This window comes from Arvicanthis niloticus, chromosome 22 (genome assembly GCF_011762505.2).
Source record: "Arvicanthis niloticus isolate mArvNil1 chromosome 22, mArvNil1.pat.X, whole genome shotgun sequence".
In the NCBI taxonomy this organism is placed as follows: Eukaryota; Metazoa; Chordata; class Mammalia; order Rodentia; family Muridae; genus Arvicanthis; species Arvicanthis niloticus.
Genome location: NC_133429.1, coordinates 2338163 through 2352591, shown reverse-complemented (window position 1 = coordinate 2352591; position 14429 = coordinate 2338163). Strand labels below are relative to the sequence as shown.

The following is a 14429-nucleotide window of genomic DNA, read 5'->3' as shown; positions in this document are numbered from 1 at the left end:
CTCTAGCCCCTGCTTGCTCCTTGAGGAGCCTCCAGGCCCTTTGTCCAGCGAGTGGGATGCCCTGGTTCCCGCAAATGGTTTCCCATGCGGCGTCCCCAGCTTGGGACCGGCAGGAAGCTGTTTAGGGCGGAGGGAGGGAGGGCCTGGCCACTTCCTGCTACCCAAGGCCGGAAGTCCCTTTGGGCGTGGGGCTGGGGCTTGCCCTGGGCGACGCTTTCACCCTCAGTTCCTGGCTCTGAAGTGGGCTGAAGACGGGAACTTGGGAGTCAGTACTGGGGCAGCTTCCCAGCTCCCAGGAGTGGGAGGCGTTCCCAGCCCAGAAACTGGGAAGTGCTGTGAGCGTTGCGCGCTCTGCCCCTGGCTACAGCCGAGTTGCGCCAGCCAGAGGGAGTCAGGCGCTGAGGTTCTCAGGGAGTTCCTCAGCAGCCTCTTGTGACCTGCCTCGGTGGCCACACCTGCGCATTCCACCCTGAGGATCATGCACCTCCAGGCCTTTGCTCCAGCCATGCCCCATCTTGGCACAACAGTCTCTGGTTACGCCTGAGAACTTGTCAAGGTGGACACCCACCTTTTCCTGCCCCATCCATAAGCCAACCTGGCGCTTCCCACGTCCCCCATAATGTGCTTCCCTCGGGTGTCTCACCTCCATTCTTTGTGGCTGGACTGAGACAGTTATCTATAGCCCAGACTGTTATTCTCTTTTAATTTTCAGTGCTCTCCAGACCTACAGTCACACTCCCATTTTCCAGCCCAGAAAACTGAGCCCCAACCTCCCAATACAGCACTGGGCCTGTGGTTGGAAGGTAGTCCTCGACCTGAGAGCCTAACTGGGTTTGAAAAGCTGCCTGGAACAACTCCTTAAGGGTTTTCTGCCCCTCCCTCCGCCCAGTCACCCCAAATCGTCTCGTGCCCACGCCAGGAAGGCGGATGTCGCGTCAAGCCTGATCCCTGGAGAGTTCATGGTCATTGGGCTCAAATGTTTGGGGACATCTGAGGGCACGGGAAGTAGGTGAGGGTGGGAAGAACCCGTGTGTCAGGCCTAGGGGAGGGGCAGCTGCCCCTTGTAAGTCAGGGCTACTTGAGGGGCCAGGCAGGAATCCGCCAGCCAAGTCCACCAACAGGGCGAGAGATGTCCCGGGGACCTCAAGGTCTGATCCTTGAGATGGCTGTCCTAAAGGTGCATGTGTCTTGGGGAATCCGATGTCACAACCTTGTGAGGCTATGACACCCCCAGATCACCGCATCACAGTGCTTTCTCCACTCAGCTCGTGCTCAGCGCGTATTGGACCAACAACCCCAGGGGTCAATCACCCTAGCCCCAAGGTAGAGGCCCAGTGCGAATGGCAGTAAGGAGAGGTAAACTGAGGCTCAGACAGCAATGGTTGCCGAAATCACAGAGGGGCGGGGTCGGCACTTCGCTTCCTTCCGCTCCCCCCACAACACCCCATTGAGGAAAAGGCTGAATGGGAGGGGCCGCCCCCCGGAAACCCGATGAGATGGAAACGCGGTTGTCAGGGCAACACACCCGGAGAGGCTCCCGACGTCATCGCTGGGAGGGCGCCCATCCGCCCCCGCCTGAGTTTCGGCCCAGACTCCGCCCCCCTGGAAAGGTCTCATTGGTCAACCCTCTTTTCCATCTTCCTGAAGTACCAATAGCTCGAGGTTGCCTTTCTGGAGGCGGGCTTTAGCCTGGCGATGCAGTGTGCGCGAGCGCGGAGGCACAGCGGCCCCGCCCCGCTGCCTGCGTGTATGCAAACTTGGGGGCGGGATTCGCAACGCAAGCTTGACGGCTGCTGCTGGGCCTGGACGGAAGAGGGGGCGTCCCTGGGGGCGTCGCACGTGGACCCCCCAGCACAGACCCGCCACGAGCACCTCGCTTTGCACACTGGCATTTCTTGCCGCATCAACTGCTAGTTGACTGACCTTCACCCGGTTTTCCTACAGTTCCTCGCCTCTTGGGAGGACTTGATGATGCAAGGAGACCTGTAGGAGGGGGCTTTGCGGGACGAATAGGAGTTTGCCATTCCTTGTTGGAAGAGAGATAGGTGTGTTGCGGCTGTAGTTAGGTCAAGTTGTGAAGGGGTGGACGAGATAGGAAAAAAAAAAAAAAAAGGCTGGCAAGGGCCTTGAAGGAGATTTCCCCCAAGTCTAGACTTGAGTAGATGGGGGCGGGGCACCTGGCCATGACCCTGGTTATAATCACCCTTTGGGAGGTGGAGGCAGAAAACAGTAAAACAGGTTTGCACTGCACGAAATTCCAATCATCCGGAAGGAGATGCGAGGGCTGATGGCAGAGATGGAGGATGGGGAGGGCAAAGATTTTAAAATGCACACTCGCACTTTGGATGAGCAGAGAACAACTCCCCGGGTCAGGAACTCCAGGTCGACATCAGCTATCCTTGCCTGTGCTGTGGTCTCCTTAAAGAAGTAGGGGAGGGGTGGGTGGCGCACAAGTGTCATCTCAACACTCAAGAGGCTGAGGTAGAAGGATTAATGCAAGGTCAAAGCCAGTCGGTGCTTATGCCCAGGCTGGCCTAGGGTGAGATGACGAGGGTAGAGGCTGGCGACAAGGAATGGTGGTGTTTGCCAAAGCCGCAAGAGGGTAACCTCGCAGATGGGCCGATCTCTGTGACCAGGCAGCCGGGGGCGGGCAGAAAGAGGTCACTACGGGTCGTGGCTTCCTGCCAGGGTCTGGAGTCCCCTAGGGGGAGGGGTGGCCACTTTCCAGTTGGGATCTGGGGACCTGACAGTAAGCTCTGAGATGTCAAAGGTCTGGAGGTGGCTCTGCGTGGGCAGCTAGGAGGAGCAGAGCCCGTGGAGGAGGCCAGAGATGGTACCCGCAGGGCACGCCGCCCCCGTGGGGCCCCAAACTGCTCCACCCTCCTCCCCAGCCTTGGGAAGGAGGCTATGCTGGCGACGGCTGGGCGTGGAGAGCTTCCCTGCAGTCTGATTCCAGCCCCACCCACGGCCACCTAGTCCTCCCCGGTGTCACGCGGGGCAGGTGAGCCGCTCAGCCTGCCAGGTGGGGGAGGAAGGCTGGAAGACTCCTGTTTCTCCAGTGCAAGGCTTGCTGGTTCCTTGGCTCGGTCCCTTCAAGGTTTTCTCTATTTCTGTCTCCATCCAGGCCCCTCTATTTTCGTCTTTTCACTGGCTGTCTCACCCCTTCCCTCCCCCACTTCCGCCCCCTTATTCACCCTTCCCCCCTCACATTCCAACCTCCGCCCCCGCCCACAGACGTGGGGCCAGCTGCTGCTTCGGGTGTCCAGGGGACGGGTAGGGAGGTGGGTTCTGCCTTGGGTCAGAGGTCCTCTCTCAGAACAGGGGAGGGAGCAGGAGATGGTGCCCCTGACCCTTCTGGAATGTGGGCAGGACAGGCCCTTACGGAAGAAGGAGCTCACCCCTCACCCCAGCAGGCAGCCGCAGACAGCTGTCATGGCCCACAGTACTTAAGCAGAGCACCACTAACCAAGAGGCCTCCAGACACTCGCGCAGCTGCACGGGCCAGGAGCATTTACTGAGGACTGTGGGCCAGGCTCCCATTGCACAACACCCCATCAGCCTCATCCAGGCCCCACACTTTGATTCTGGACCATCCAGGGCCGTATATGTCCTAGTGAGTGTTCCTGGGTTAGGATGAGGTCAGAGATTGCTAGTTCAGATTGCTAGTTCAAGGCCAGCCTGGGCAATTTAGTGAGCTACCCCTACACACAAACCTGTGGCTGGGCAGGCTAGGTGCATGGCTCCGTGGTAAGTGCTGGCCTAGCATGCCTGAAGTTCCCCACAGACAAGAAGGAAGAAGAGTTGGTGTTCGTCTTTTTTATTGTTTTTTTTTTTTTTCCAGACGAGGTTTCTCTGTATAGCCCTGGCTTCCCTGGAACTCACTCTGTAGACCAGGCTGGCCTTGAACTCAGAAATCCGCCTGCCTCTGCCTCCCAAGTGCTGGGACTAAAGGCGTGCGCCACCACTGCTGGGCTATTTTTATTGTTTTAAGTTGACTTTCATATGTATGAGTGTCTTCTCTCTCTCTCTCTCTCTCTCTCTCTCTCTCTCTCTCTCTCTCTCTCTCTCTGTGTGTGTGTGTGTGTGTGTGTGTGTGTGTGTGTGTGTGTGTGTGTGCACCATGTTCATGCCTACCCCATGCCTGCAGGCCATGAGAGGACTTCTGATGAATCTCCTGGGACTGCAGTTACAAATGACTGTAAGTCACTATGTGAGTGTTGGGAGCCTACCCAGGCCTCTGAAGAGCAGCCAGTGCTCCTGACTGCTGGAATCTCTCTCCTGCCCCAAAAGTTGGGATATTTGCCTAGCAAATACTCAGACACCCAGGACTAAAGGCAGCCCTCCTCCCTCAAACTCAACTACAGGCCAGCCAAGGAGGGGGGTAGGGCACCCTGCATTGCCTCTGGGCTGATTGGTGAAAAATAAGTGTGTTTGTTGGAGACAGATGTGCCCTAAGAAAATGACTCTTGTGTTGGCCGGTCATCCCAGCACAGGAGAGGTAGAGACAGGAGAATCAGAGTTCTACGTCACTGTCCACTACTCATCAACTGGAGGGACAGCCTAGGCTTTCTGAGAGACCCTATCTCACAAGGACAAAGAGGAAGAATTTTGCAGAATCTTGGAAATCACAAACAAACTGGGGCAGTTAGGAGGCAGTTCCAGAGTTGACAGCCAGAGAAGACACTGCAGAGGAGGCAGCCCAGCCGCCGCCCTTGACCTAGTCCCCATCAGACCCTGGAGGCTCCCCAGACCCACTCACTTCTCAGGTGAAGCAATGGGGCCAGGGAGGTGCCTGGGTGCCGCCTACCCAGACAGCTGGGCCCGTGGGCTACGGCTGACCCTCTGCAGCTGGCTGGACAGGTGTTCCAGGGTGTCTGCTTGCACGGGGACCCTCCAGGCACCCTGAGGTGGACAGATGCTTGGTGACCTGGGGATTTGCGCACATGTGACTGTCCCTATGCAGCTAAATGCAGAGGAAGTACTGCAGGCCACCAGCCCCAGGCAGAAGCTTCTTTACTTACCTCTGTTTCCAGGGAGCCTGTTAGTGTGTTACCCCTGTATGGGAGGCCACACTGCTGTTAGATATGTGTTTGGGTGGGCATACTGTGAGTGGACAGGGTGGAAGAGGGGTGGCTTTTCATGCCCCAGGGATGATTGCAGTGGAGGAGGCCCTTGTTCAACAGCATTTGAGGGCCCCTGGGGGTAGATGCCTTCTAACCCTTCCCATCTACTAGTTTTGGGAATCCAAATAGGTTAGTCCCCAGTAGGATGAACCACCTAGCTTCCAGGATTTGCTGGGCATCACTGTAGGGTGGCTGATGGGTTTGCACATGTGATACAGACCTTGTGAATGAAAGTGTGAGTGCCTCTGCTCCACACAGCCCTGCCCCTAGCTTCAGTGCAATGAATGGTGCTGTTTCCAGTCCCAGCTGCTTATTAAAGGCAGGCAAACAGGTATGGGAAACCCATGAGGACCCTCCAGGATACATGCGATCTACCAGATACCAAAAGCATGTTGAGTTTGTGACTGTGAGCCTGATGAGTCTGCTCTACAAGGTGTGGGTGTGCACGTGTACGGTGTGGCGTGTCGTAGGATGCGTGTGCTGTCTGAGGCATCCCTCTGCTGCTCAAGGCCCAGGTCTGGGCAAGAGCCTGAAGGGCCAGGCCTCCCGAACTTCCCATTCCTGGGGTGTGACTCAGGGCTGCAGGAGGGATGAGTCACAGGAGCTTGAGCCTAGCCTGCCCTGGCCGCAGACCCCTTCCAGAAACAGAATGCATTCTCTCTGAGTGGCAGGGGCCAGACCTCAGACATCTGGAGCCTCCTAAGAAATCAGAGCCCACTCTTGAAAAGCCAAGCTTAACCCTTACAGCTAATGCTGGTCTCACTAACAGGGAGAGCCCAGGTGCCTCTGACACAGCTCTCTCGGGCCCACCAGAGAACATGAGTCATGCCACCATAGATGGCTACATTACCTCCGAGGGTGCTGGCCCACCCAGTCACGAACACCTAGCCCTGCCCTGAACATCTCCGTCCAGGTTGTGCTCATGTATATTGGCGTCACAGCACCCTGCCCACCGCTCGATCCTGTCCTTAAGGAACACAGGTCAGTCATGCAAACATGACTATGTCCTCCTCACACATATTTGACAAACCCATTTCCTCTGTCCACAGGATCCAGATGTTTTCTCCAAATCCTTACCTTTCCATCTATGTCCCTACGGGTCTCCTGCCCACGTGGACACATGTGTGCCACACCTGGCAACAGATACATAGGCTGCATCTTCCACTCTGGCACTGGTCCCAGAGGATCCCGGGCCAACTGGGCGTGTTCCAGGCTTTGCCATCACGGTCCCACTTGTGCACTCCCGCCAGGCAGAGGCCAGGTGCAGTGTCCCCGGCCCCCGCCCGGCCGAGAAGGGGGCGGTAATTACCCGGCCCCGGGGTGCCCCCCACACACGCGCCTTTCATCCCAGGCCACGCCCGTCCCCAACCCAGACGCTTATTACCGTCTCCCGCCCGGTCATTAGCCTGGGTCCGGGAGGACCCGGCGGGCGGACTGGGAGCCGGGGGTGGGAGGTGGAGACGGTGCCCCTCATCGTCTCTAAAGCGACGCCCAGCAGCGGAGTCGGGTGCAGGGTAAACCCGAGATCAGGATTGACTGAGCTCGCCTTCTAGGGGTGCAGCTGACATCCTACCCGCCTTCGGATTTATAAAAGACACTTGGGATCCCAGACAACCCACACTGGGCGCAGATACTAGTGTCCAGATGGGCGACGCTGGGCCAAGTGCTCTGCCCAGACGCACAGGAGCAAACATCGAGCGTGCAGCCAGGCCACCAGCGAGCTGAGCACGGCGAAGCTAAACCAGCACTGATACTGGCAGTTCTGGTTTCTGTCCATGACAACTGTCCACCGATGGCGACGTCTAGTGGCCATAGCCTGGCCAAGTAGCTGGCGGCCGCCTGGAAAGAGGCGGGACATGAGTCCTGAACACTCCAGCCGAGGCTGTAGCGCCCTCTCCTGTCCTTATCGGGGAAGGAGCACTATTTTAATTCGCCCGTGAACGGATTCAGTGTTGGTGGAGAGGGGGTGTGTGTGAGTGAGGGTTTCAGCCCCTTTAAAATCCCACCAAAAGAAACAAAGGATCATGGTGGCACGCTGAGCCACCTGTCCACGTGGTCACAGGTAAGTACACGGGAACCCACTTTAGACATAAGTAAACCAAAGGCGCAAGAGATGCAAGCTGAAGCGGTATCCGCGGGTCACACAGTTTCATGCTTTTCTGGGGACTCGAAAATGGCTATGAGTAATGGTGGAGCCCGGCCCAAATGAGCTGGTTGGTAGTAAGCTTAGTAAGTGGGTGCTGGTTGAATGAATGAATGAATGAATCAAAAACTGAGTTCGGCAATTCCCAAAACCAGGAACTGGAAGGTGTCAGAATGTGAGCCAGGCTAGGGGCCCAGCATGATCCTGGGAACTGGAATTACAGGGATCCTGTGGGCACATAGTAGGACTGTTGCTTCTGGCTCTGCTGGCTTCTGGTCCAGAGGTCCCTGAAAGGCACGATCCCCTCCCCTCCTGGATTGCGCACAATGAGGGAGGGAAGGCATCTTGGTCTCTCAGCTCTTTTTAATAACCTCCTTGCGTGAGTGGCTGACGCAGCAGGCTGCTCTGACGGGATAGGAGGGCTGCGTGCAACGAGCAAGCTGCAGAGGGGGTGGCCATGAGTCACAGGCTGCTGTCTAGGGGAAGGGAGCATTGAATCCCTGAGGGGTCCTGGCATTCTTCTCCTGGTGACAGCTGGGTCACCTCGACCAACTTCATCTGAGGGTCAGTGAGTCTGAGGCTTGGAGCAGGGTTGGGATATCTCAGTCCTTAATGTCACCAAACTGTACTCTCTCCAAGGGGCAGTGCCGAAGTGTGGCTTTGCATCACTGAGATCTAGGGAGATGCCTGCACTGGCTTGTTCCTCACACAGTAAGCTAAGCAGAAGGCACTGAAGTGAGAGGTGAACGGCCTTAGATGGGGGTTAGGATCCTTACAAAGGGGACTCAGGTCTCATGACTCTCAAAACCACAGTGGAGGGAGATGAAAATGTATCCTGGGGTCGAGGGTCTGTTTTCCCAGCTACTTGGGAGGTGCGGCTACAGAGTTCAAGGATAGATTGAAAAAAGTAGGTTGTCTCAAAGGACCCAAATGGCCTAGTGGCTAAGAGCACTTAGTGGCTGCTCTTGCAGAGGACCTGGATTCAATTCTCAGCATCCACACAGAGGTTCACAGCTGTACCTCTGCATCCAGAGGATCCTGCACTCTCTTCTGGTTTTTGTCAGCGTAAGATAGGCACGGGGTGCATGGACCCCATATATGTAAGATTAAAAACGTGGTTTTTGTTTTGTTCTCTCTCTCTCTCTCTCTCTCTCTCTCTCTCTCTCTCTCTCTCTCTCTCTCTCTCTCTCTCTCTCTGTTTAAGAAGGCTTAGGATGTAGCTTGGTTTAGTCCCTGCTAAGAATCCCGCAGAGAGGGGCTAGGGGGCGTGGCTCAGGGATAGCAACCCTTCCATGGCATCCTTAAGATCCTGGGTTCTCTCCTAGAACACGCAGAAAATGCAGGTACACATAGAAAAGATGTGGTAATGTACAGGTGGTTGGGGATGGGCAGGAATCAGGGTTCAAATGGTAGTTATAAGGCAGGTTGAGATTTGTAGGCAAACTGCATTGGGTGCAAGTAAGGTGCTACAGCAAATCTGGAGGAGGAGGGAATATTGACAATGTAGTTAGTACTGAGATGGAAATGTCTGATCTTATGGACTGTCCTTGGGGTCCAGAGAACTGTTAGGCAGCAGTTGTATTGGGAGGTTCTTTTGAACTAGGGTAATTCGGTGATTTTGGTTTCATGGGCAAGAATGGAGGGCAAGATAACTCAGTGGATAAAGGTGTTTTCGGCTAATCCTGAGTATGATCCTTAAGACCTATTTGATGGAAGGAGAGACTTCAGAAAATTGCCTTCTGGCCTCACAAACGCGCCTCAGCTAAATAAATGTAATAAAATATTAAAAAGGAAAAAAAAAGAGCGGAGAAGTGTTAAGTCGATGAGTCAAGGTTGGAGCCATATTTGGGAGTCCCGTTGAGGTAGCAAAAGCTCTTTAAAAGCAGTGTCTTGGAGCTCTTTGTTCCCCGCGGCAGGCCAAACAGTCCGGGAACGCGGAAGTGGGTCAGCTCCGCCTCCAAGCGCGCTGTCCCCGCCTCCTAGTCACTAGCAGGCGGGGAATGAGGCCTGGACACATTCCAGCCAATCAAAACACTCAGCGCCTCCGCGCGGACACCGGTGAAGCCAGCGAAGTCCCGCCCCTCCACCGAGGCGCAGCTGCTGAATCTGAAGCGTCGGATTGGTCAGCGCCGTGTGGTGGGCGGGCTCGGGGGGCGTGGTTCCAGGGGTGGGGTATATCAGGCAGGACTCAGGCGCTCCCCCTCGCACTCGCGCGTTAGGAAGCTTGGGTGTGTGTGGCGAGCTGTCTTCCCGCCCGCGTCAGGGACCTGCCCGACACAGCGGTGAGGGCCCTGGCGGCACCGGCTCTGAGGGGCCCGGGGCGGCGGGCGGCCTGTGACTCTCGGGCGAGGCGGAGCCGCAGCGGCACGCCCCTGGGACTTGGGGGCGGGCCCGGGTTGGAGTCCGCCCCGTCGGCGGCGAGGCGGGCAGCGGGACACCGGGGCCTCACGCTTCTCGGAGGGGCGTCCTCTACCGCGCGTCACCCCCGGGCCGATGCCGACTTCAGTGCTGGGCTTTTTTTTTTTTTTTTTTTTTTTGTAAAATGGCCGCCGCGATGCTTTGAAAAGCTTCGCTGGCGAAATGGCGGGACTGCCGAATGCCCGGATGGAATGGCGCAGAGTACGCGCGTGGCGCATGCGCTGCTCCGGGGGCGGGGCGCGCCTACCTCAAAGTCCGGTTGTCTGCAGATGTAGAGCTGTGTCGCGTGCGACCCTATTACTACAGCTGGCTCTACCTCGGTTTTTTCTTCCCTTGTGGTTCCACGTGGGGAAAAAAAAAAGCACATGTAGTTTTGAATGTTGCCCTTTTACATCCTAAGTTTGTTGCCCCCCACGTAGACTGGTTCAGTAGTATAGTGGACTTCTTTTCCAAGTGTTTGGGTCCTGGTTGTCCCTAGCCAATGACTTTGTTTAGATGCCACGCCCCCTTCCGATAGCCACGCCTCTTGGGCCAGCCTCCTTTCTTCCTTAAGTCCATCAGTGCAAAAACATTTTTCTAGTCCTTGGTTGAGTGAGCTGTGTATCCCACAACTTGTCACACCTCGTAAAACAGTACCCTAAAAGCCTCTCTGGCCCAATAACTCTATGCTAGTAAGGGTAGGCAGTCAACTATCATCTCTGTCCCCAACCACACACACTTGCAAAGTGAAGAAACTTAATGCCATTCAGACTGGGTGAGCATAACCTTGGGGTTCTCTGGCCAGGTGTAATAAAGGGCCACTGCAGGAAAGAGACTAGGGTATCAAGCCCCAGAACCATCATTTAAGGTTAGCATCTGCTATATGACAATATAGCATTATATGACAATATATGACAATATGTGATTTGGGATGATAAAAGCAGGAGAGTTCCCTGTGGTTTTGAGACACCATGTAGCCCAGGTATTGGACTCACTGTGCAGTTGGATTTGGTTTTGGATTCTGTTCCTTTGCCTCCACATCGCACAGGCTAGGGGAGACGGGTATTTGTTTGAACAGTCCCTCAAATTGTTCCTAAGTGTCCTTTTTCTCTTTGATCTTCCCACTCGGTGACTCGAATGTCTGGATGAGAGGTGTAAAACCCCTCTTAAGGCTGCGGTTTCCCAGTAGGGCCCAAGGGTTTCTTTGTGTAGCCCTGGCTATCTTGGACTCTCTTTGAAGACCAGACTGGCCTCAAACTCACAGAGATCTGCCTGCCTCTGTTTTCCAAGGATCAAAGGTGTACGACACCTTGCCCAGCTATGGGTCACATACATACATACCTATGTAAGTACATAGGTAAAGGAGGGAAGAGGCAGCTTTAACTCCCTTCAGTGACCTGCCTCATCCTAGCACTTATGCCTGTGCAGGGAGTTCCAAGGCCATCCTGGACTATAAAGGGAGGCATTGTCTTTAGCAATTTTTTTTTAAAAACAAAGAGTGTGGCGGTGGGGGGGGGGGTGGCTGGCTGAAGGGTTGGCTCAGTAGTTGAGAGCACTGACTGCTTGCCAGAGGACCCAGGTTCAATTCCCAGCACCCACATGGCAGCTCACAACTAACTCCCAAGATCTGACAGCCTCATGTAGACATACATGGAGACAAGACACTAATGCACATAAAACACATTCCTCTTTTTAAAAGGCTAAGAATATACTATCTGGCTTCAGTTTCTGGAAGGGGTGGTGGTTAAGGCAAAGCAAACATCTCTAGTGTTTGGACAGGCTGCCATGGCATCAGATGAAGGCAAGCTTTTCGTGGGAGGACTCAGCTTCGACACAAACGAGCAAGCTCTGGAGCAGGTCTTCTCCAAGTATGGACAGATCTCTGAAGGTGAGGCTTGGGTCAGGATCATTGTGATCACTGTTGTCAGTTTCTGCTTGGGGGGCAGGGGGCAGACTGCACAGCTAATGCCTCTCTCCTGCAGTGGTGGTGGTAAAGGACAGGGAGACCCAGCGATCCCGAGGCTTCGGGTTTGTCACCTTTGAAAATATCGATGACGCTAAGGATGCCATGATGGCTATGAATGGGAAGGTGAGGATCAGGCCGGCCAATTTAGCTTGCCTAGGCCTGGTGTGAAATGGGGCACAGTGATCCTCCCTTTGTCCTGCAGTCTGTGGACGGACGGCAGATCCGAGTTGACCAGGCTGGCAAGTCTTCTGACAACCGATCCCGAGGATACCGGGGTGGCTCTTCTGGAGGCCGGGGCTTCTTCCGTGGGGGACGAAGCCGGGGCCGAGGGTTCTCCAGAGGTGAGTGCTGCCTTGGCAGCTGGTGGTGGGATGGCAGCAGGGGTAGGGACTCCCTGACTCTGTTCTTTGTCATCTACAGGAGGAGGAGACCGGGGCTATGGAGGTGGCCGCTTTGAGTCCCGGAGTGGGGGTTATGGAGGCTCCAGAGACTACTATGCCAGGTGAGCCAGATGGGAGCTTCAGGGAGGCGCAGCCTTGGTGGTGGCAGCTGGGCCTGGGCTGCGAGCAGACGGAGGGGTGCACCAGGCGAAGGGCAGGCTAGCGCAGGTGGTTTTGTTCTCTGCGGAGCACCCACTCTTGCCAACTACACCTGGTAAGGTGCTGAGCCCGGGCGTCCTGTGTGTCCTTCCACAGCCGGAGTCAGGGTGGCAGCTATGGTTATCGGAGCTCGGGCGGGTCCTACAGAGACAGCTATGACAGTTACGGTAAGTCTTGCTCCAAGGATGCCACCTGAGTGGCTGCGGTTGGGCTCCGTGAACCCTTGTGTCCTCAGAGCATCTTTAGCCACTCAGCCTGGGGCGCAGCTACCAGGCCTGCCACACAGGACAGGGCAGGGCACCAGGCGCATGAAACCCTGTGCCACCTCCCACGCGCGCGGGCGGAGCACAAGCTCCAGTGACTTTACACTGTCCCGCTTCTGTCCTCAGCTACACACAACGAGTAAAAGCCCTCCGCGTCCAGATCGACCTTCCATGGCTGTAATTAAGATGGGGGAGCTTCGCTGATCGTTGTGCAGTGAGCACCTTGTTACCACTTTTGTAGTCCTTTCCGTTCTGACCCATCAGCAGCCTGCTTCTACCCGAGATGGCCTCGTGACTAGACCTGTTTTTAAGAAGTGCTGTCTGTTTTTAAGCATTCTTAAAAACGTTTTGGAAAGCACTTCAGATTTTACTGTTTACCATGAGCCATGGGTTTTTGTTTTTTCTAAATTGTCGGGTTGTGTGGGTTTTGGTTACTCGTTTTTGTTTTTTCTGGTTTTTTTGGTTGTGGTTTTTTCTTTTTTTCTTTTTTCTTTTCTTTTTTTTTTTTTTTTTTTTTTTTTTTTTGTGTGGTCGCCCATGAAGTTTGGCGCTCCACCCCTCCTGAGATGGAATGGACTCGATTTGAGCAAGCCATGGTCCTCCAGCTCCCCAGCCCTGCTGCGGGGCGCAGCAGGCCCTGCCCATCGGGCTCGTGTCTGAGGCCCGTGGGCGCACAGCAGTCCGGGAGGCTGTGGAAGTGTTTGTTTATACTGTCCTTCTTTACCGAAGACATGCACACGCCATCGACGTTGTATTCACAGTGGCTGACGGACTCTTGTACGCAGTTTCTTTGGCTTCACGAAGCCGATTAAAAGACCGTGTGAAATGAATCTCGCTCTGACCAGTTCCCTTTCATTGCCGACACTGAGCTGCGGCTCCGTGGCCAGCAGAGCAGCTAGGAAGGCAGGGCAGTGCGGGAGGCGACAAGCAGCCTAGTGGGAACGGGAGGGGCGGTGCCGTGCCGAGGGCAGCGGGGCGGCAGAGGCCTCGGCCAGTGCAGGGCCGGGTGCAGGCAGGGCCAGCGAGGCTGCCTAGCGGCTGCGCCCCGCCAGTTCCAGGCATTCTCTGCTAGCCTCCGAAGCCGCAGCCCTCCCTCGGGGACAGACGCGAGCCGCGGACCCTCCGAGACTGCCCGCTGCTCCCCCGCTAGCTCTGTGCAGCTGGCCTGTGCCTCGAGGTAACACCTTCGCGCGCTCGCGCTCGTGTCGCATCCCTCCGGTTTCTAGCTCACTTGGACAGAAACCTAGGCTTGGGTTGACCTTTGCTTCCTGACGTCCGAGCCAAGCTGGCGGTGCCTCCTGCCAGTCTTCCCGTGGCCGGCCAGAACCACCGGACGCCCTGCTTTGTGGGCATGCTTTTGTTCCTTGACAGGCTTTAGACCTGCGCTGCGGCCTTTAGTTTTTGCCCAGAGTCCGTGAGGCTGTTGAGCGGGACAGAGCCGGGCTCTGCTCGAGGCGGGCTGCAGAAGGGCGCTGACGCCCTGGGCATGGCCACCTTGGGACGAACCATGTGGGCGCCGTGAGGGTGGGAGCAGGGAGGTTGGAGGGCGCCTGCAGGCCCAGGGGGATGCCAGGGTCACGCGCCTTTGTTTGGCAGGATGAAGGGGAGCCAATCTGAGCCATAGAAGGATGGCTGTGGCTGTGACACGGTCCCTAGAGGGTTCCACGGGCTCAGGAGCCATAGACTGCACACAGTTGGCCGGGTGAGTGCCCGAGATGAGGGCCTGGGGTCCTAGGATACTCTGGGTGCTCAGAGGGTTGGGGACCCCCCGCCTGAAGCTGGACTGGGCCTTCGCTGATCGATCTCTTCTTCCTCTTCCTTTCCAGGCAATTCCTGAGCTGGCACTGGCTCATGGGCGATGCAGGATGCAGGCTTCCTGTAGGACCAGAACGACGCCGGGCTGGCAGCTGGGCTGGCGTGGTCGCTGGGACAGAACGT

General features: G+C 56.1%; 1 protein-coding gene across 3 annotated transcripts; it reads left to right on the top strand.

Moving 5' to 3' along the window:
* The first annotated feature begins 9427 nt into the window (after positions 1–9427).
* Cirbp (cold inducible RNA binding protein) lies at positions 9428–14395 on the top strand. Of its 3 annotated transcripts, XR_013106213.1 has the most exons (8): positions 9428–9548; positions 11443–11551; positions 11646–11752; positions 11832–11970; positions 12050–12131; positions 12325–12395; positions 14088–14193; positions 14318–14395. XR_013106213.1 is itself a non-coding variant. In XM_076919503.1 (7 exons), exons 2-7 carry the CDS (start codon positions 11449–11451, stop codon positions 12632–12634), a joined length of 519 nt encoding a protein of 172 aa, XP_076775618.1. In that variant the 5' UTR covers positions 9428–9548; positions 11443–11448; the 3' UTR covers positions 12635–13321. The 3 variants fall into 3 exon arrangements, 2 of the variants coding, with proteins under 2 accessions (XP_076775618.1, XP_076775619.1); XM_076919503.1 differs by lacking the exons at positions 14088–14193; positions 14318–14395 and adding an exon at positions 12618–13321; XM_076919504.1 differs by lacking the exons at positions 14088–14193; positions 14318–14395 and adding an exon at positions 12618–13321 and having other exon boundaries at positions 9429–9548; positions 11432–11551.
* The last annotated feature ends 34 nt before the right edge of the window (positions 14396–14429 follow it).

Excerpts from the sequence above, each read along its gene's own strand:
- Cirbp (XM_076919503.1), top strand. The coding sequence starts at position 11,449 with ATGGCATCAGATGAAGGCAAGCTTTTCGTGGGAGGACTCAGCTTCGAC. Across the intron at positions 11,753-11,831 it reads TGATGGCTATGAATGGGAAG|TCTGTGGACGGACGGCAGAT; the intron begins GTGAGGATCAGG and ends TTTGTCCTGCAG. Across the intron at positions 12,132-12,324 it reads TCCAGAGACTACTATGCCAG|CCGGAGTCAGGGTGGCAGCT; the intron begins GTGAGCCAGATG and ends GTCCTTCCACAG.